Source organism: Crocuta crocuta, unplaced genomic scaffold (assembly GCF_008692635.1).
Source record: "Crocuta crocuta isolate KB4526 unplaced genomic scaffold, BGI_CrCroc_1.0 scaffold433, whole genome shotgun sequence".
NCBI classification, from domain to species: domain Eukaryota; kingdom Metazoa; phylum Chordata; class Mammalia; order Carnivora; family Hyaenidae; genus Crocuta; species Crocuta crocuta.
This window is the reverse complement of record NW_027530001.1, coordinates 2,309,456-2,331,137: the sequence shown is the minus strand read 5'-3', so window position 1 is coordinate 2,331,137 and position 21,682 is coordinate 2,309,456. Positions and strand designations below refer to the sequence as shown.

Below are 21,682 nucleotides of genomic sequence, written 5' to 3'. Positions count from 1 at the left end.
ATATTTTGTTTTTTGTTTGGAGCATTTAGTCTGTTTACATTCAGAGTGATTATTGAAAACTGTGAATTTAGTGCCATTGTGTTACCTGTAAAACTGGTATTTCTGGTGATGTTCTCTGTTCCTTTCTAGTCTGTTGCTTTTGGTATTTCTTTCCCACTCAAAAAGTCTCCTTTAATATTTCTTGCAGGGCTGGTTTAGTGGTCATGAAGTCCTTTAGTTTTTGTTTATTTGGGAAACTCTTTGTCTCAGTTTCCTTTCTAAATGACAGCCTTGCCAGATAAAGATTCCTTGGCTGCATATTTTTCCCACTCAGCACATTGACTATTTCCTTCCACTCCCCTCTGGCTTGCCAGGTTTCTGTGGACAGATCTGCTGTGAACCTGATCTGTCTTCCCTTGTAAGGCAAGGACTTTTTTCCCTTGCTGCTTTCAGGATTCTTTCCTTGTCTGTGCATTTTGTGAACTTGACTATGGTATGTCTAGGTGATGGCTGGTTTTTGTTGAATTTAGTGGGCATTTACTGTGGTTCTTGGGTTTGGATGTCTGTGTCCTTCCCCAGAGTAGGGAAGTTTTCAGCTGTGATTTGCTCAGATAAACCTTCTGCCCCTTTTCTCTCTTCTCTTCTTCTGGGACTCCTATGACATGTATGTTACTACATTTTAAGAAGTCACTGATTTCCCTAAGTCTACCTTCATTTTACTTTTTAAAAATCTTGCTTTTGTGATTTCAGGTTGAGTCCAGAAATCTTCCTGAAACGCCCAGTGGTTGAAGGAAATCGTTGGAGGTTAGACTGCATTCTGAAACGAAAAGCAGTACGTATTCCAAACCTTTGCTGGTGTAATGTTTTAAATGTTTCTTGTCTCTGAAATGCCTTTTTTTCCCAAAGCCCTTCATATATAAGAATAACTTTTTTCTTTAAAGTTTGACAAAAAGTGGAATACTTGTGGTTTTCAAGTCTATTTGTTCTGGTTTTTTTTTTTTCCTGTTACTCTGGACTACGTAAATATTTTAGCCTAATTCAGAGCATGGATTATATTAGGAACTCTAAGTTTTGATTTTTAATCAGTTATGGGCAGTTAATTTTATAGGCAAAAAATTATAATAAGATTTTATCATTGAATAATAAAGGGTGGAATGAAATGTAGCATTTTATTTTTTGTTCATTATTCTGCCATCTGATCAAAAGACAAAGCCATTAAGAGAATGATTTCATTCAGATAGGGCCAAAATAATGTAGAAGAATATCAAAAAGGACACTAAGAAAGTAAGAATTGGTGTTGCTTTGGTTCCAATTTTGGAACAGTTCATGGTAAAACTGTGAAATTGTCTCTTCTCCAGTTGACCCTATAGATTTTGGGTGAGTATTGAGTATATTCTTTCTGGTATGAAAAGTAAGGAACTGAAACAGTATAGGCTCATTCATATTTCTAATGAATGTTTTTATATACTTGGCTCTCAACCAAGTTAAATTAAGTTGAATTAGAATAGATCTGAATTTATTATTAATCATGTCCAAATTAGGAAGTGCTAGCTTTTTTACTATTACTTGAAATTGTCTTAATCTTTTTATTCTATTATTTTTTTAAATGTTTATTTATTTTTTTATTTCTGAGAGAGAGAGACAGAGTACGAGTGGAGGAGGGGCAGAGAGAGAGGAAGACACAAAATCCAAAGCAGGCTTCAGGCTCTGAGCTGTCAGCACAGAGCCCAGTGCAGGGATTGAACTCACGAACTGTGAGATCATGACCTGAGCCAAAGTCAGACGCTTCTGATTGAGCCACCCATGTGCCCCTTTATTATTCTATCTTTAAGCATTCTAGCATAATTTGTAGATCCTGGGTAATTGGGGGTAGGATTTTTCTGTTTGTTATAGTTGTGACTTACTTCTTCTTTCCCATTTTCCACATTTCCCTATTGCTTTCCCCATTTACCCATCCCTCTTCTTTCAGTGCCTGAAAGTGGCTATAACTTTCTCCATGTTTCTCTTCATGAAATAGCATCTTTCCCATCTCTCTCAAGATTTCATTTTAGTTAAGTTGTTACAGTCTTGCCTAGCAATTGTCAACCTTCCTAGTCAATCCTCTATTCATACTATGTATCCAGGACTTCACTGTTGTAGGTTTCAATCAACATGTATTTTTTGAGTGCCTACTATGTGCAGGGCACTTGACATCATATGGGGAGGTACATAAATAAAACACATGATTCCTGACCTGAAAAAGCTTAAAACCCTGTCTATACAAGACTCGGCTGGGTACAGAGAGAGTGCTGAGTTTCAAAGGCAAGGGGGAGACAATTGGGTAGCTCTGGTGGGAAGTCCCTCACAATAAGAGAAGTTTAGGGCATTTAGGATGGGCAAAAAAAATTTTAGATGCAAGGAAGAAGTTTCTAGGTGTAGAAAATGTGGTGAGGAAAGATTCTGGAGGCAGGAATTCCCAAGCCTTTGTCAGTCACAGTAAAGTGACAAGGCTAATTACACCTGAGGGTTAGCTTAAGTAGGATGGGGGGTCAGGCCAGAAAGGCAGTTTCAGCCAGATGTGCAGGCTTGTGAGCCAAGTCAGTGATTTGGACTTTATGGAAGAAAGTAGGGGGCGACTAGGGAAGGGAATCAGGGGGAGGAGCGATGATCTGATCAAAATGGTGTGTTAGGAAGGTGAATCTGGCAGTGGGAGAAAGTGGGGAGAGCTTGGGTTTGATGAGCCAAATTCTAGCTGACTTAGTGTGAGGTCCCTACGGGACATTTGAGTAAATTCCAGAAAGCTAGTAAATGCCTCAGCAAGGCTTAGGAGAAAGAGTCTAAGGATCCTGCAGGCCTGGCCCTCCATGTTGTGTTAGGTCTCATGTGTTTGTTTTCCCCTCAGGCTACTGTCTAGTTTACTTTTCTATCACTAACATGGGCCTTCTTTGCTTTCATGGCCCATGAACACCATGGCCAAGTAAATACTATTGCCTGATAATGGTGCTTCATTTCAATTCCATCTGCTTCGTGAAACTTGACATTTCTAAATTGCACATAATGATTTTAAAATTTTCCTAAGGAAGGGTGGCTCAGATGGTTGAGTGTTCTACTTGATTTAAGCTTAGGTCATGATCCCAAGGTCATAAGATCGAGCCCTATATCAATTTTCGAGCTGACCATGGAGTCTGCTTGGGATTCTGTCTCTCCCTCTCCCTCTGGTCCTCTCTCCTGCTCATGTGTGTGCTCTCGCTCTCTCTCTTTCTGTCTCTCTCTCTCTCTGTCAAAAGAGAAAAACTTCCTAAGGAAATAGTAATACTATTAAAAATTAATTTCTTAGTGATACATTTGGTGGAATTGCTCTTCCTTAATTGAGCTATAGCATATTATTTTGGTCATAAATTTTTAACACCCAGATCATTCTAAATTGTTATTTTCTATGCTTACAAACACCGTTTCACCTAGGGTATTTAGTTTCTGAAAGCCACTGTCTTCACAGAGTACTGGATTGAAAAAAATAACATTTATTCTTACATTAATGGGTCCCAGAGACCCACAAGGTTGACTAAAATAAATACTTTTTTTCTTCCATCTCATTGTGTAGATTTTGGGGGAGGAGATGCAAACATCTCTTACAATGGCTGTTTTTAGGGAAGAAATACAATATTTTGTTTCTCTGATGATAGCCAAACTGATATTTTCCTATTTCCTTTGCCTTTTGATAAGCAGTGTTACCATTTAAAATAGCATAAGCCAATCAGCCTTGACTTACAGGCTGATTATATCTCAAGTCAGCATCTCAGGGTTTCCCACAGGTCTGCATTGATTGTCCCAAGACTTGAAATTAGGTGCATCATAGTTATGGCCACTGTATTAATGTACCCAGTGTGTATATGTCAACCTTAGAAATGTGATAATTCTTTTTTAAAAAATTTTAAATGTTTATTTATTTAAAGTTAAATTTTTTCTAATTTTTTAATTTTTAAATTACACACACAGAGTACGAGAGAGGGAGGCACAGAGAGAGAAAGGGAGACATAGATTCCGAAGCAAGCTCTAAGCACAGAGCCTGACCTGAGGTTCAAACTCATAAACAGTGAGATCATGACCTGAGTTGAAGCCAGATGATTAACCAACTGAACCACCCAGATGCCCTAGAAACATGAAGAAAAAATCTTCAAGTACAGCTACCTGGAGACCTACAGAAATGGGTTTAGGTCCTCAGGGGCGATTTTGTTGTAAGGTAATTTCTTTCTGTCCTGGACCACAAGGCACATTCTAGAGTTGCAATCAGTGATCATTTAGGAGGGAAAGAGGTTCAGGTTTGTCAAATGAGATAATCACATCTCCACACAGGAAAACCAATCAGGATCTTATCAGGATGCTAGAAGGGCATGTGTGGGAAAGGAAGAATAGATCTTCAACCTTGAGGAATGTGCTTCAGATAGAACTGGTTCAAAAAAAAGGCATAGGAGCATTTGTGCTTTTTCACATTGCTTTACGTTGAATGGCGAAGATGTGAGTTCCTTTTGTCCTTTACTTTTCATTTTCCCCAAATATCACGCCCTCTGCAGAAGTCCTTGACAAATGATAAAGTTGGTGATTATCTTGGAGATGCCTGAGTTAAGCTCTCTTGAAGCAGGAAACAAACTTGGCTGCATTTAGAAAATATTTTGACCACAGTACTTTGAATAATCAGAGAAAAAAATTGGCTCAAAAAAGTCTCTTTGATTTCAACTATAAAACTTTGTATTTTGTATATGTAAAGCTCCTAAAAATTCCTACTGTGCATACTTTTATATCCGCTCTACTCGATTCAAAACTAATTAGAAAAGAGGACAGAACTTTCAAAATTGAAACTCCAGTTTTATGAAGTTTATTCTGTGTTTATAGTGTGACGTGTATTCTGTTAACCTTTGGGTTACATGACTTTAGTAGAGATAAGAAACATGACGTTGCATCGTCCCCTCAAGGCATCCTTTTTTCTACCTGGCCTATTAATACTTTTCTTCTTCCTCTCTAAACAAAAAGTAATTTCCCCTAGGGTTATGAAAAGGCATTGTTCAAACATTGGATGCTTCAGATGTGTATTTCTTAAATTACAGAATTAACATCACTCCTTTATTCTTTTCTAATTTGGCTTTCATTTTGCACAAATATTTGTCCTATTTTGTGTAAGTCTGTATGATAATGACCTGGCAAATGCCTTCATTGTCAAGAAATGTTTTTCCTTTGCCCTTTGTAGTTTGGAGTTTATGATAGTGTTGTAATACCTTGACCAAAAGAAGAATTTATTGCTTTATAATCACAGAAATTTTGTCACTAATTAACTGTTCATTGTGATATAGATGTAAGTAAATAATTGTAAACCAGATTACCTAAAATGAACTGTTTTCTTCAATTACTTCCTTATTACTTCCTTATCTTTTGTATATAAGCTAAAAAGACTTAAAAGTCTCTACCCCATTTCCTTTGGAGTTAATTTATTTCAATGAGAAAAGGTAAAATATAGAAGAAAATGTCAGATATTCATAAATGGAGGATAATAATGTAACCCATTAGTGTTAACATCTCTAATATTTAAAAAATCCATTAGTTATGCAGGTCAATAGAAAACTGTTGACCAGAGTCAGGAATCAGGCCAGGGTCTAAATTGCAACTACTATCCTTAAAGAAGAGCAATGTCATAAGCCGAAGAAGCAGAATTTCATTCATTTAAGATAAATGAATCGTGATGAAAGATGTCAGGTATAATGTTTTATAATTTGGGTTGCACTTTTGGGTTTTAAACTTTATACTATATCTTTCAATGGGAGGCTATTTTGTGTAACTGTTATTCAGTACTGAATCCTAAAATACCCAAATAGCTGAATATATGTGAACAGTGGAAGGAAAAAGTAATGTGCTAGCTTGCATTTAGAGCTCTCCACCAGTGGTTTATTGCAGAGCACTCAGCACTTCAGCGGCCAAACTATTAGAAGTTAATCTCTTCATTTCTTGCCTACACTTTCACTTCCTTATTTCTTTACTCTGGTCTGTCCTTAAGCACTTGGTTGCAATAATAGTTGCATAATTATAATTACTAATAAGCAACTGAAACTATACTTATTACTAATCCTATAATTACTAATAAGCAGCTGAACGTCAACTCTTAACAAGAGAAACAGGATGACCTATATACTTTTTATCCTATTTTTTTTCAGGGTCAGAATGCATTTTATAGTACTTATATTTACTTTTTTAATTTAAATTTTAGTTAACATACTGTGCAATATTGGTTTCAGGAGTATAATTTAGTGATTCATCACTTAACACACAACAGTGCTCATTACTGCAGATGCCCTCCTTAATACCCATCACCCATTCAAATTTCCTTAATGCAGCTCAGAACATATTTATAGTATGATCCTCCAAGGATGTATGCACTCTTTATACATTATACCAATAAATATAGTGTTAGTATTTTGAAAAAAATGTAAATGCTTATTTATTAGAGAGACAGAGAGACAGAATGCAACTGGGAGAGGGACAGAGATAGAGACAGAGACCTAGAATCCAAAGCAGGCTTCAGGCTCTGGGCTGTCAGCACAGAGCATGACATGGGGGTCAAACTTACAAGCCAGGAGATCATGACCTGAGCCAAAGTCGGATGCTTAACCAACTGAGCTACCCAAGCACCCCTTGAGTGTTAGTATTTTGAAGGGATGTATTCTTATAAGGATTTAGGGGCCAAAACATGCTTCATAATATTGGCAGACCACTATTGGCGAACTATATATCTATTTGGTGCACTCCAAGATTTTGTACCCTGCAACTTAAAAATATTAGCTCCTATGTTACTTCACACTTTTATCGTGTTGCAAAAATAACCAATTCTTATAAATTAGTTGTGTTCAACCCAGTTGACTTCTTAAATTAATGACTCAAATTTCCATCATGAAGTATGCCTAATTACCATGGATTGTTAATTTAAATTGTAACTAAATTACTCTTTGTCACTATAGTTTATTAGATATGCCAGTGTCGCTAATGCTTTATAAAGTACTGCACCATGTACAAGTGCTTGCCTTTTATCTCTAGGATTTTACATGCCTAGGTGTAGGGGCGCCTGGGTGGCTTAGTCAGTTAAGCGTCTGGCTTTGGCTCAGGGTCTCATGGTTTCTGGGTCTGAGCCCCATGTCGGGCTCTGTGCTGACAGCTCAGAGCCTAGAGCCTGTTTCAGATTCTGTGTCTACCTCTCTCTCTGACCCTCCCCTGCTCACACTGTCTCTCTCTCTCTCTCTCTCTCTGAGAAATAAATAAAACATTTAAAATTAAAAAAGAATAAATGCCTACGTGTAGATACATTATCCAATATGTATGCAGTATGTTTCAGAATTGCTTCAGAGCTGCTGGATATAGAGAATGCAAATTCAAATGTTGCAAGGTGCACAGCAGTACTCAGGATGCAAACCTAAAAAGTAAAAAGATTATATAAGAAGTGGGAGCAAATAAGATAAGAGTTTCCTGGAGGATTATATTCTTAACTGTATGTTGATGAGGAGACTGTGTGACTGGACAGGGAGAAGAGGAAGGACATTGAGGTGTGGGGCAATTTAGCTAAACCCTTATCACTATCCAGAACTAGAGGAGAAAATGTTAGTTTTTATACTATCAGCTGTTAGACCTTGTCTTTTTTTTTTTTTAGAATATTGCATTTACTTATTTATTTTTTATTACAAAGTTTATTTATTTTTGAGAGAGAGAGAACATGTGAGAGAGGGAGAGGCAGAGAGAGAGGGGGACACAGAATTCAAAGCAAGCCCCAGGCTCTGAGCTGTCAGCATAGAGCCCAATGCAGGTCTCAAACTATGAACCAGGACATCATGACCTGAGCCAAAGCTAGACACTTAACCAATAGAGTCACCCAGGTGCCCCTATTTTTTTTTTTTCAATTTTTAAATATTTATTTATTTTTGAGAGAGAAACAGAGCATGAGCAGGGGAGGGGCAGAGAGAGAGGGAGACACAAAATTCAAAGCAGGCTCCAGGCTCTGAGCTATCAGCACAGACAGCCCCGATGTGGGGCTCAAACACGTGAATTACAAGATCATGAGCTGAAGTTGGACACTTAACCAACGGAACCACCCAGGCACCCTAACATTGTCTCTTTGATAGTTAATATTAATAAAAATGTTATTTACATAGCATGTTCAGGTGTATCCAGCACCTTTGATTTAATTTGACCTTCACAATGGCCTTGCTTGTCTTCTTTTAAGTCCAAGGTCTAAGGTTGAATCGATGTTAATTTTGTGCTGCTGCTAAAACTCAGGAATTTTTGAACATTAGGGAAACTTCCAAAGAAGTCATTTCATAAATAGACATTAATGATGTGATTATGGGTTACAAATGTGAATCACATATTTCTCTTTGAAGATAAAGAAATGTTTTTTACATAAATAATTTTTAATAAAGAAAAATTCTATTAAAATACTCCAGAAACATTTAAGGGCTATTTAGTATGATTTATTGCCATCAGAGTTTTTTGTCACTGTTATTTTAATTGAAGTGTAATCAAAACCACCCAAAAACTCTAATCCTATAACATGAATCAGGCCAACACTTTCCTTAATGTTGTGTAAATGTTTGAAAGTGTCCACAGGTATAAGACCATCAGACACTTTTAGCTGATAAGCTTACCATTTCAGCCTTTTCAAATATCGACACTGTCTCTTGCCGTGACAGGTCCTAAGAATAGAAAGGAGATAACTTTTTGTTACATGTGTGTCTTAATATACACTTATGTTTCACCTTCTTGGGTTGCATTTTTCATTAAATATCTTATTAGTCTTGTTTATAGAAGAAATTTTATAATACACAGGAAGGGAAAAGTAAAGAACTACTTCCAGAAGTTCTCATTCCTCCTGTGTTCTGTCTTGTGACAGCAAGAGGGGGTGAGAATCTTTATAATGCTCTACAAAGAAGTGGAACTTGCTCTCGGAATCAACAGTGAATACAGCAAGAGGACTTTAATGCGTCTACACCCCAACATAAAGGTAAGAGTTTCATCCTTCTGAATAGTCTTTCTTCTGTATTATTCTGTACTTTTTCAGATGTGCTTTGCTTTGAGCAGTGGTAATTTGTAGAATTCCCTAATGTGCATTTTGAATAAATAGCATTGGATCCCTCTCAGAAATAAAACAAAATACTTTCTTATACTTCTGATATTGATGGAGTCAGCAGAGTTCACATTTCTGTTTCTCTTAGCCTGATAATTTGGCCAGGAACACACCTTCTGGAATTGTTTTAATATGCAAGAGCTCCGTCAAGTTCCCATGGTCCTCATTAAGATTATCCTGGAATGTCTTAGATGTGGTCTCCCTGTGACGTCCCTTGAATGCTTGTAGCAACAAAGAGCTCATCTAGGATTTAAGAAGCTTTTTCTTAATAGCGTGTTGTATAAAAAACTAATTAAAATAAATAAACACAATAAGCAACTTTAAAAAACCTATTTGATATTTACCAAAGACTTAAAGCCTATCAATAATTATTTCCAAGTCATTGAGATACATCAAGACATATGAATTAATAAATCTCCAGTAGGCTTTCAGTATATAACAATTATGTATTTTTATTTGCCTAAAAAAAGATGTTCCATGTAAATAGTGATCAAAAGAGAGGAGTGGCTATACTAGTATCAGATGATATTATAATAGAAAAAGTTTATAATAGACAAGGAATGATATTATATATTATTAGAAGTTTTTTTTTTAATGTTTTATTTATTTCTAGGAGAGAGAGAGAGAGACAGCGTGAGCAGGGGAGGGTCAGAGAGAGAGGGAGTGACAGACTGAAACAGGCTCCAGGCTCTGAGCTGGCAGTCAGCACAGAGCCCGACGCGGGGCTCCAACCCATGAACCGAGAGATCATGACCTAAGCGAAAGTCGGACACTTACCCAACTAAGCCACCCAGGCACCCCTATATTATTAGAAGTTTTAATGCAGCAAAAAGATACAGCAATTATAAACATGTATATACCTAATAATGACCATCAAAACGTATAAAGCAAACATTGACAGAATTAAAGGACCAAATAGAAAATTATACAATAATAGTTGGGCACTTTAATATCCCAATCTCAATAATGATTTGTATATATACACCCTGGAGTATATTTCAGTCTTAAAAAGAAAGGAAATTCTGATGTATGCTAAAACATAGGTGAACCTTGAACACCTTATTCTAGGTGAAAGAAGCCAATCACGAAAAGGAAAATATTGTATGATTCTATCTATATAAGATACTTAAGAGTAGTCAAATTGATAGAGATGTAGAATGGTGTTTGCCAGGGGTTACAGGGAGGAGGGAATTGGAAGTTATTGTTCACTGGATATAGTGTTTCAGTTTTGCAAAATGACGAGTTCTGGAGACACATAATGGTGATGATTGAACAATATGAATGTATGTAATGCCACTGAACTGTCCATTTAAAAATGGTCAAAATGGGGCACCTGGGTGGCTCTGTCAGTTAAGCGTCCGGCTTCAGCCCAGGTCATGATCAAGCCCTGCGTCAGGCTCTGTGCTGACAGCTAGCTCAGAGCCTGGAGCCTGTTTCAGATTCTGTGTCTCCCTCTCTCTCTGACCCTCCCCTGTTCATGCTGTCTCTCTCTCTCTCTCTCTCTCAGAAATAAATAAATAAAAACATTAAGAAATTTTTTTAAATGGTCAAAATGGTAAATTTTTGGTTATGTGTATTTTACTACAAACAAAAAATGTAGATTACTAAGAACTTTGGTAGTCTCCAAAGTTTTTGGAATGCTTTACTTAAAGATATACAAAAATAAGATAGGTCAGTCTGGGATCATTTAAAGAGATTTCTCTTTAGGGGTGCATGGGTGGCTCAGTCAGTTAAGCATCCGACTTCAACTCAGGTCATGATCTCACAGTTCATGAATTTGAGCCGCATGTCAGGCTCTGTGTTGACAGCTCAGAGCCTGAAGCCTGCTTCAGATTCTGTCTCCCTCTTTCTCTGCCCCTCCATCACTCATGCTCTGTCTCCCTGTGTCTCTCAAAAAATGAACATTAAAAAAATTATTTTTATTTTTTTATTTTTTTAAATTTTTGTAGTTTTGAGAAAGAGAGAGAGAGAGTGAGAAAAAGAGTGCACACAAGCTGGAAAGAGGCAGAGAGAGATGTAGACACAGAATCCGAAGTAGGCTCCAGGCTCTGAGCTGTCAGCACAGAGCCCAACGTGGGGCTGGAACTCACAAGCTGTGAGATCCTGACCTGAGCCGAAGTCAGACGCTCAACAAACTGAGAAACCCAGGCGTCCCAAAAAGGTTTTTAAAAAATAAAGAGAATTCTCTTTGAAAGCAGAATAATAGCTTCTCAAAATATTTTTCAAATCAAGAGCTGCCAAAGTATGTCTATCCCTTTATGCATATGCTTGCAATTTCAACTCAGTGGCTGCCAAAAAATCAATAGATCTATTAAAAATTTTCTCAGAGATAGATGTTGGTTAAACATTTTTAGGGTTTTTTGTTGTTTTTAAAGTAAGATCAGGTATTACATAAGCCTTTGAGGTGGAAAAAAGGAATCAGCTATTACATTAAGCTGACTTTTACTGAAATATGTGGCCAAATTTCTATTTAAATGGCAGCTGCCCCTAAATGTGGTATGGGGCAGGGCTGGTCGGGAGGCTTAAAAAAGTAACCAGGAATCGTCTTTTTGCAAACATGGACAATGAAATTAGAAGTTTGGTGTATACAGAGCATATTCTGGTGTTTGAATTATAAAAAATGCTATTCAGGGGATAAAACATCTGCTTTATTATGAAGTGAAGAACTTTTTAACAAGTGCACTACATGTGGGTTTCCTTTCCCCTCCAAGGTGATGAGACACCCAGATCATGTATCCTCCAGTGTATATCTGTGGGCTCATCACGAGAAAATCGTTGTCATCGACCAGTCTGTGGCCTTTGTGGGTGGGATCGACCTGGCCTATGGAAGGTGGGATGACAATGAACACAGACTCACGGACGTGGGCAGCGTGAAGCGTGTCACCACAGGGCCATCTCTGAGTTCCCTCACAGTAAGTAAATCCCCCCTTTACGGAACTGCATAGAAGGGACATGATTTGTACGTGTTAATAGCATAACTGACTGATTGGTTGCCTGAGGGGTAGCATATTCGTGGATGGACAGACCCGGTTTTAAAGACCACCTAGCAAGTCTGTAACTTTGCATCTCTTAATCTCTTCTCTTGTAAGAGAAAACAAATCCAATAGAGCATTTTCTAGCTCATAATTAACTCCTATTTTCCATTTAAACAAAAAATTCATTTCCTATTTGGAAAAAAAAAGTTCATAAACAAAAATGTGTATCAGTTGAACCTGAAGTTAAATAAGCAGCCTTATTACAAGCACCTGCCAAGGTTTTTGAAATCTTTCTGCTTACACACATGCAGAAATAGGATAGGTCAGTCTGGAGTCATGGAGGGATTTCTTTTTGAAAGCAGGAGATTAATAACTTCTCAAAGTACCTTCTAAATCAAGAGCTGCCAAAATACCCGTAGGCCCATATCCACAAACAGTGCTTAGTGGTTCAACTTTGATAGTTGCCAAAATATCAATACACTTATTAAAAATTTTGATGGGCTCTGTCTCATCTTGCTACTGGATTTCTTGGTGACTTTTCTGGAAAAAAATAAAGATTTAGTGAATAAGTAGCAAGACAAATAGTTGGCAGTAAAAGAAGCACTCTTTTAAAGTAACATTTATTGGAGGAAGAAATTCAGTAGCTCAACACTGAATATAACTCAGGTACTTGTATTTGAGATAAAAAGGTTAACTGGTATGAAATTTCAAGAATTTGGTCTGCTGCAAGGAGGGATCTACAACGGAACGCCTGGTATTCCTTTGCCAGTATTTAAGCAGCTCACAAGAATCCTCCACTGCCCTGTGGCTGACCTCACACATTGTTTTGTGTCTATTAGACCATCATGTGTGAACTTGACACTTCAGCTCAACTAGAATTAAAGGGTCACATTGCTGCACATCTTATGCAGTATCTTTTTTTTTCCCCCTCAGGCTGAAACAGCAAAGTCCATGGAATCCTTAAGCCTTAAAGATAGAAACACACCTAGTAACAAGCAGCCCGCCCTGAAGAGCGTTGACGATATGGATTCAAAACTGAAAGGAATCGGAAAATCCAGAAAGTTCTCGAAATTTAGCCTCTACAGACATATCCACAGGCACCACCTGCACAACGTGGACAGCATCAGCAGCATTGACAGTGCCTCCAGTAAGTCTTGGCCTTTCTAGAGTTTATCTTGACAATGTTCTGTTCTTTCATGGCCAGACACTGTAAACCAGTTTTTAGACCTGTCTTTCTGTAGTGGAATAATATGAATAATGCTGAAAAGTGGCTGTATCAACCTATTCAGTATCATGCCATTTTGTGGCTTTGTTTTCCTCATTTTAGAACAAATTTATAGCTTTTTTTCATCCAAGTGGTCATTACAACCACAATTCATACTTCCAATGATATCAGGATGTCTAAGCATTTCTAAAACAATGACCAATTATAAAGAAAAACAGAAAAGTATTAAGCGTCCTTAACTTCTCATAGAAGACTTTCCTTTCTCTTCCCATCCAGAGATATATGAAGTTTTATCTTTGAACATCAGATTTTCTACATCAGAATTTCTTACAAATTTACTGTTCTTTTCAAATTTGTCTTAAAGCTCTACCATTTTCTGTTGCACAGAATTTGTGACTGGTTTTATAGCCTTGCCTAGTTTTAACACTGATCGAGCCTACTTTTCAGTGTATAAAATTTGATATATATCTATTTTTTTGTTAAAAAAAAAAAGAACTCTCAACTTTCTCCAGGTTATTGTAACCACTGTAGAAGTCGTCAGAATTTAATCCATGGTTTTAAACCCCACCTGAAACTCTTTCGCTCTTCCAGTAAGTCTGAGCAGGGGCTCACTAGACCTAACGTTGGTAAGTGATGTGTGAAGCCGCAGACTGTCCTTAGCCTTCAGCTTTTGCTGCATGAGCAGAGTGAGTGTGTTTCTGGATTGGCTTTCTGTTTGCACATTTTCATGCCACATGTATTATTTGAAATTGTTATCTGATAAGCTTTTGTAAGAACTAGGTATTTGAATAAATAGGGCCTAAAATGCGGTAGTGGGGATGAAGAGGAATTTGGCAATGGATCATGTAAAGGGACAAGTAATGTTCATAATGAATGGCAACCATAGTAAAATCATAAGCTAGAGTTTATTGTGTGCAGACTGGCTGTTACTGCCCTAAGCCCTGGTGGTGCTCAGTGGTAATAGTATTACAGATTTACTCCCTTTTACAGATGAGGAAATTCATGGTTAGAGGTGAAAAGTAACTTGTACAGTGATGTTCCTTCCAGCTTAATCAGCCTTCCAGAGCTCATAATTCAGATTTGTGATTTAGCAAAAATGCAGATTACTGCATCATTAGGTTTTGGCTGGATTCCACGACCACGGTTCTAGGGTAGTACTTAGAAGACTTAGGTGGAGCCCAGCTACCATGGCTGGATATGGGTCACTCGCTTGTGGACCCTGGTGTTTCTCAGGGGCTCCAAAGGGGTATACCAAGCGAGTGGGCCCTGGGCACTGCCACCTCTGTTGGTACTTACTTCAGCCAGGAAAATTCTGCTTATGTATATATCAAAGTTCCATGTGAATTTGTGTTGAAAAATTAAAAAGAAAAAAGCAAGTTTCTGCTGTTAATAATAAAAGGAGTTTAAAGAGCACAGCTCTACATTTAAATTATGTAATGATTTAAACATATTGTCTCATAGGACTTGAAACCTGAATTAAGCACAGAGTTACTCTTCATGAGAAATCTGAAACTGAATATTTGCTTGAGTTAATAACTTCCTTTCCTGAGGATATAAACTGGATGAGCTTCTTACTTCAAGTCAGTTTCACTTGAATGCAAAAGACCACGATGACCTGGGCTCCTAGTGAACCTTAATGGCGGTGTATAGAAATTAGTGTGGACCCTATGTGCACGATCACTATGGGTTAATTAGAAAATGCACTAAAAGGAAGATCTAGAGAGGGCTCTGTGCTGAGAGCAAAGACAATGCAGGGCTCCATCTCACAAACCTTGAGATCGTGACCTGAGCTGAAGTCAGACGCTTAACTGACTGAGCCACCCAGGTGCCCTGGTAGATGTTATATCTTAAGGCACATATATGGGAAATGCCAAAAGTGTTTATTTCAGCATGTCAGATGTAGGTGTGGAATGAGGTAAATGCATAGAGGTCTACCATTTCTTATTCAAAATTCTAAGGGTCAGATGTGCTTCAAAAGTTAGAAGATTCCAGATTTTAGAAAGGTAATCCAATACCTATACTCTATATTATGTTATACTGCTTGCAGGGTCCAGGAAATGCCCTGTAAACAGATCATTTATATTTGTGCAACACCAGGTGGGACAAATAAAGATTATAATCCCTTGTCAGTTCAGGTCTGATTTTGCTAACACATGAGCTATGAGAAAACATTTGAATTTTCAGAGCTTTTGAGCTTTGGAATTATGGTTAACGGTTAGTAAATTCTGTGTATAAATTGGATTGGTGGGATAGATCTGTACCTGTATATGGAAGGCTTTGAAGGTCAGGCTGTGACACTGAACTTCATCTATTAAATGTTGGCGAATTCCTGGGAGGTGAGAAGTGGGGGTGGTATTTGGAAGAGATGGGTGGTGGTAGGGTGGAGAGTTAGTTTTACTAAGTTACAGTAGAGACACAGAGAGTCTGACTAGCTTGTCCTGGGAATGAAGTGAATGGGAGAAACTTTTTCCAAAGGAAGAATCAGCAGAATTTCAATAGGACTTGGGAAGTGGTGATCAGAGGTAGGTGGAGAAGAGAGAGAAGAAAAGAAAGGAGCCAACGTTGATTCTGAGGTTTGAGCTTTAGTAACTGTGAACAGAAAGCAGAAATCACAAGGAAGACTTGATTTTGTGGGAATAATAATGATCCTAGTGTTAAAACACATGATTTTAAGGGTTGGTGGGACAACTGGGTGGAGAAGGCTAAGTGAGGCGTTGGAAGGGGCTGTAGATCTGAGAGCCAAAGGAGAAGCCAGAGCTCGAGGAGCAAGCTAAGGAGAAGGTTAGGGAGAACTTTGTGAAGGAGGAGGCATTAGGAAAGAAGGTCAAGAAGGGGGGGTGGTTTGGAGTAATGGTGTAGGGGATGCAGCCTTGGCAGCCAAGAGACCAGAAAAAGAAGAGAGGAAGAGGCAAAGCCAGAAGAAATGGGTGAAGGGCAGGAAGACACCCTTTCCATGAACTTTACAGCCAGTGTCTGGGCCACTGATGGAGGAGGATTGCAGAAAACTGACATGAAAACCTATGTCAAAGACAAGGCAGGTGAAATTATAAAATCAACTGGGAGCCAAATACAGACTGAGGAGGGCCCCTCAGGTCAGCATTGCTGATGTAAAAACCTCTCTTCCTGCTTATAGGTGCTCATGCACTTCTGAGCAGTAGTCACAGCAACTATGAGTCCTTAGCTCTCTGGCCTTAATATTTCATTCGTATTTGGGGAAGACTGACTTATTCAGAATAATGTAGGCCATGACCAAAACAAAAAACAGATTTGAACTATGAGCAGGTTGAATCCAATCAGTACCAGCACAATTTTCTGAGACAAGAATTTGCTTTGTTTTGTTTTTCTTATCATACCTGATTGTTAGGTGAAAGTTAATTTTTAAACACACGTATGTGTATAAATGTTAAGCTTTAGCTTATATATATAACATTATCGTATATATATTTTTTAGTCTGGAATTTGATCCAAGATTTTATTTCATTCTTCTGTTTCCTTTCTCTCTTTTTTTAAAAAAAAATATAAAAATGCCATGTTTACTCTAAAGATTTTACAGGTGAGCAAACAGACTGCCAGTACTTTGGCCTTTCAGTCTCAACAAAGCGGGAAAATAAATCACTGAGAGAAGTCAACAGAATGCTATTTTTAACATTATTTAGTTTTGTTAATATTTAGTACTCGAAGACATTTTTCTTTTATAGATTATTTCAGTAACCTTTGAAGGCTAATTACTCAGTTTGAGGTAGAATATTATCAGTGTGTGTGCTGATTGTTTAAAACCCTTTGCTCTGCACGTACATATTGATTACCTACAGAATGCCAGGCGCTCCACCATGCAGTGAAGGCACGCTCCCCACCCTTGAGGAGCTGACACACGAGTGCGGAGCAAGCATCCGTACACAACTATGTCACAGAGTCAGAGGCACTGGGATGCGCAGCTACTGATGGTTCGATGGCGGTTCTAGTGGCTGCCTCTCCCTTCTGGGATCTGGGAGGTCCCTGTAGGACAGGTGACAGCTATTGCGGCTCGGGAAAGGTGTGAAGTTGAGGATGAGAGGGAGGGAAGGGCATTCCAGACCAGAAGGAATAATCTGCCAACCGTACCAAGACATAACACATCACGCCTGTTGAAACACTGAGAAATGTGGTTTGTGCGCGGGGCCTGGTCTGAGGAAGAACAAGACCCAGACTGGGAGATTGGCACCAGTTTAGGAAGAGCTTTCTGTGCACACTCAGCTTTTAGGACTTGACTCCCCATAGGCAGGCAGCAGGTGATCTTAGAATGCTTTCAAGGCAAGAGTCTGCATTTTAGAAAGACAGTTCTGGGACATGTGGTGGTAGGAGGCCAGTCCACTCCTCTCACTGGTACGTGCTACCATTTATTCACTCAATGAATAGTTTTGCATCCAGCGTCTGTTAAGTGCCTCTTTTGTGCCAAGCGCTGCTTTGTGATTTGTAGTTCTACTTGTCTTCCTGCTTAGTTGTCTTTGTGGCCAACATATCCCATAAATGCACAAACTGTTTAAGTCAGAGTGTTCATCCTTAAGTCAAATGGTCCCAGCCAAGCTCTTTGTGAAATGCTGCAGTGGGTTGTTGCTTTTGTGCCTTATGTGATCATAAGTTCTGTGTGTTCTTGTGATTTTTATTATGGATGTCATTTATGATATTGGGAGTATAGAATGTTAGAGCCCAAAGATCTTAGATGCCATCTAGGCCAAATTCTCCCTTTTGCGTAAAAAGAATTTCTGACCCAAAAAGATGAAGCTCAGTGCCAGTCAGCTTGACAATTCCAGGGCTGGAACAGGGGCTGTGTGCTGATTTGAGGTTCTTGATTCCAAGATGCAAAAGACAAAATTATGTATTGGGTGTGCACCATGTTGGTTGAGGAGAGCCAAGGGCATGACTTCTTCATGGCCTCTACATCTCATGTTTCTCTGCCTGACCCGGCTTTACCGCTCTCCTATAGTCCCTCTCAACAAGTTCTTTATTCATGGTTAACTTTGTGATCTGTTCTTCAGTCATCTAGTAGATGGGGAGAAGAACATTGAATTTCATGGTCAAGTAATGCACCTGGTTATAGCCCCAACTACCCACTAATGGTAAACTCATACGGATTATGAAATCTTGCCCGCCCACATCCTCAGATAGATTGAACACATGCTTCACTAGTTCTGAGGCTTAAAGAGAACAGTTCAGAAGTCTCTAGGCATTTAATAAATGAGAGGTGAGCCTCCCTCCCTGGGGCCCACCTGAACACAGTCTCTGCTGCCTTCACAGACACCAGCTCCCTCCGCAGTTTACAGACGGGCATGGGAGAGCTCCATGGGGAAACCAGGTTCTGGCATGGAAAGGACTACTGCAATTTTGTCTTCAAAGACTGGGTTCAACTTGATAAACCTTTTGCTGGTGAGTACCGTGGTAGTGGGTGGTTGCTTGTGTTTTCTCTTTTACTTGTCAGCATCTCAGCAAGTACGCACGTACAAGATGTGAGGTCCTTTGTTCTGCTTTGTTTGTTTTGAATATTTGCTAAAACTTTGGAGATTATGATCCACTCATATACATAAGGACATTTCCTTGTAGTCATAATAAGACAGGAGCATGAAACATAACTTACTGTTTGAGACCTCCAGGTTCTATCGAGGCTTATTTTGGGGGTAATCTATAATTCTGCAAGAAGTGATGCCTTCCTTTGATCTCCTCTTCTGCTTATCATCCTTATCTTCCGGCATTATAATGACCCATTTCCAGATTATCACTGTGCTTACATGTCTAAGAGACGAGAGAGACAGAACTGTATACACAACCTGAGGTTATTTCAACAGGATCTAAAAAAAAAAATGTAATATTAAGCACACAGCCTTAGATAATTTACACCAATTCACATCTTGCCTTGACTAGTGATTATCTTGTACTAAGTGAAATTGAAACATATTGGGGGAGGAACTTGGGAGACTGTGCTCCTCAATGTAATAGATATTATGTTTTCCTTGGCTATAAAGGTATTGTTCCACCCCAACCAAGTACTATATGCACAGTGAACATTACCATGTTTCCTTTACATATTGTGGGTGGGGTCAGTGCTGGTGTCAGTGTGTCAGTGACACTGAAGTTAGTGATGACCTTGCCTGGGGCACCTGGGCAGATTTCATTGACAGGTACTCCACTCCCCGGATGCCATGGCACGACATTGCCTCTGCAGTCCACGGGAAGGCAGCTCGTGACGTGGCACGTCACTTCATCCAGCGCTGGAACTTCACGAAGGTACACGGATGGTTTTATCATGATTCAGTCCACCTAAAGAGAGAGAGCCTGGAAGAGGAGAAATCTAGCGGGTTGACAAAAAGGGGCTGCAGTGGCCCATCTGCTCTGGAGTGCCTGGTTGCCAGAGGGCCAGGGTCTGTGGGCAAAAGAAAAAGAAAATGTCCCTGAGCGTTCACACCACAGGCAATTCAAAGCGCAGAGAGATAGATAGTACTTTCAGGGCCTATTGTGATCCTTTTAACATTTTTGGATACTCAGTGTTGATTAAGCATCCAGTCTGGATGGATGGTCACCTAGAAGGCCGTTGTAGGGGGACAAGGGCCTTGTTTGGATGAGAGAGCTCGAGCTTTCAAGTCCTTCTGGTCTTGGTGTTGCACTGGGTTCATACTGGTCCAGACTTCTGGAAGGTGGTTCTGAGCAAAGGGAGCAATAGAATGAGAAGTGGAAGTCATTGTCCTTTTGTCCAGACTGTCATCTTTAGTGTGCCTTCATTACATTGAGGAATAACTTAAGTACCTACTATCCAGGAATCATTAAGCTTCCATTTTATTTGCTATAAATTATGACAAGGCCTTAGTCTCCTTGATAATTTGGTACAAAATTATTTTATCAACAGCTTAGAGTCTCCCCTTATTTTTCATTTACATGAGCTTTCATTTATATAAACTTTATAATCTCTTAGAAATAATGGAAATATTTTTAACCAAAATTAAGGGGGCATGAATAAATAAATGAAGGGTTATTACTTTTTTTTTTTTAAATGTTTTATTTATTTCTGAGAGAGAGAGAGAGACAGCGTGAGCAGGGGAGGGTCAGAGAGAGAGGGGGCGATACAGAATCCGAAGCAGGCTCCAGGCTCTGAGCTAGCTGTCAGCACAGAGCCCAACGTGGGGCTTGAACCCACGAACCGTGAGATCATGACCTGAGCCGAAGTCGGATGCTTAACTGACTGGGAAGGGATATTACTTTTAACCTGCTAGTATCTGTGATTGGTTTGTGGATTTCTGTTACTTGTGTACTCTGTTCCTGGCAGGATAAATTTGTAAACCTCAAAACACTTTTTAAAAAGTATACAACCTTTATCACAACCTTTTTTGGATACTTAAGTTAAAAAGGTAATTCAACAAGGTAACTTATTTGGACATTGCTTCTAATAATTCTGATAAAATGGGAAATAATTGAAATGCAAATGAATAGGAATTTATTACATATAGTTCTATATCATTTTCTTATGAAGTTATTAAAATATGTATATAGTTATACATTGCTGTGACAAGATATCTACCACATAGTAAGAAATCAGTTTACAAAAAAAATACAATTTTTGGAATTATATACCTTTATAACTCTAGATGATACTTAGGCTTCCCTTAAAAATATAAACCAGGACATACCCGCTACAAAAGGTAAAAAAAGAAGGGAAAAAGGAGTTCTCTGCTATTGGAAAATGGAAAGAACACAAAAAGAAGTAATCTATTGCCTCTTCAACTAGAAACATCCACTGTTAACATTTTTCTTTTTCAAATGAATCTTAATTTCTTTTACAATTACAAAGTAGGGAAGAATGGTGCTGTTTTCTCATCTGTATCTGTTTTTCTTCTCCTGTTTTTCTTCATTTTAGATAATGAAGTCAAAATATCGGTCCCTTTCTTATCCTTTTCTGCTTCCAAAATCTCAAGCAACAGCCCATGAGTTGAAATATCAAGTGCCTGGGTCTGTCCATGCCAATGTACAGGTAAGTCTGGCCTTTCTTTTTCACCAAATGCTTGTGGGTAAACTTACTGTTATTAGATCAAGTGTCTATTAGGTTGGCTTCATATTTTTCAGAGAGGGCCACTCCAAAGCAAATCTGAATAGGCCTTTGAAAATTTAGTATTATATTTCCTATTTAAAATCTATTCCATTTATTCTCTTTTGAGAACTCTTTTATAAATATAATAAGTACACATTTTTCCTTCCTCAGCACTTGTTATATCTGTCACTCATCTTTTATCCTACACTGTAGAGTATTCATCATTATCTTTACATGTCCATCTCTTATTTCACCTGTATTATCAGTTTTGTTAGTGATACACTCATCTCTTTTCTGCCTCTCTTCCTCCCACGTCAGCT

General features: G+C 38.6%; 1 protein-coding gene across 3 annotated transcripts in view; it reads left to right on the top strand.

Annotated features, from left to right (window-relative positions):
* Window positions 1–21,682, top strand: part of PLD1 (phospholipase D1) — a 208,221-nt gene that overhangs the window by 117,006 nt on the left and 69,533 nt on the right. For 2 of the 3 annotated variants that reach the window (XM_077763675.1, XM_077763674.1), the window contains exons 12-19: window positions 730–811; window positions 8,879–8,989; window positions 11,824–12,024; window positions 13,021–13,234; window positions 13,825–13,938; window positions 18,587–18,715; window positions 19,452–19,570; window positions 21,192–21,305. In XM_077763675.1, coding sequence (XP_077619801.1) covers window positions 730–811; window positions 8,879–8,989; window positions 11,824–12,024; window positions 13,021–13,234; window positions 13,825–13,938; window positions 18,587–18,715; window positions 19,452–19,570; window positions 21,192–21,305 — 1,084 coding nt within the window. The remainder of the gene's footprint in view (window positions 1–729; window positions 812–8,878; window positions 8,990–11,823; window positions 12,025–13,020; window positions 13,235–13,824; window positions 13,939–18,586; window positions 18,716–19,451; window positions 19,571–21,191; window positions 21,306–21,682) is intronic. The other variant, XM_077763676.1, reaches the window with a different exon arrangement.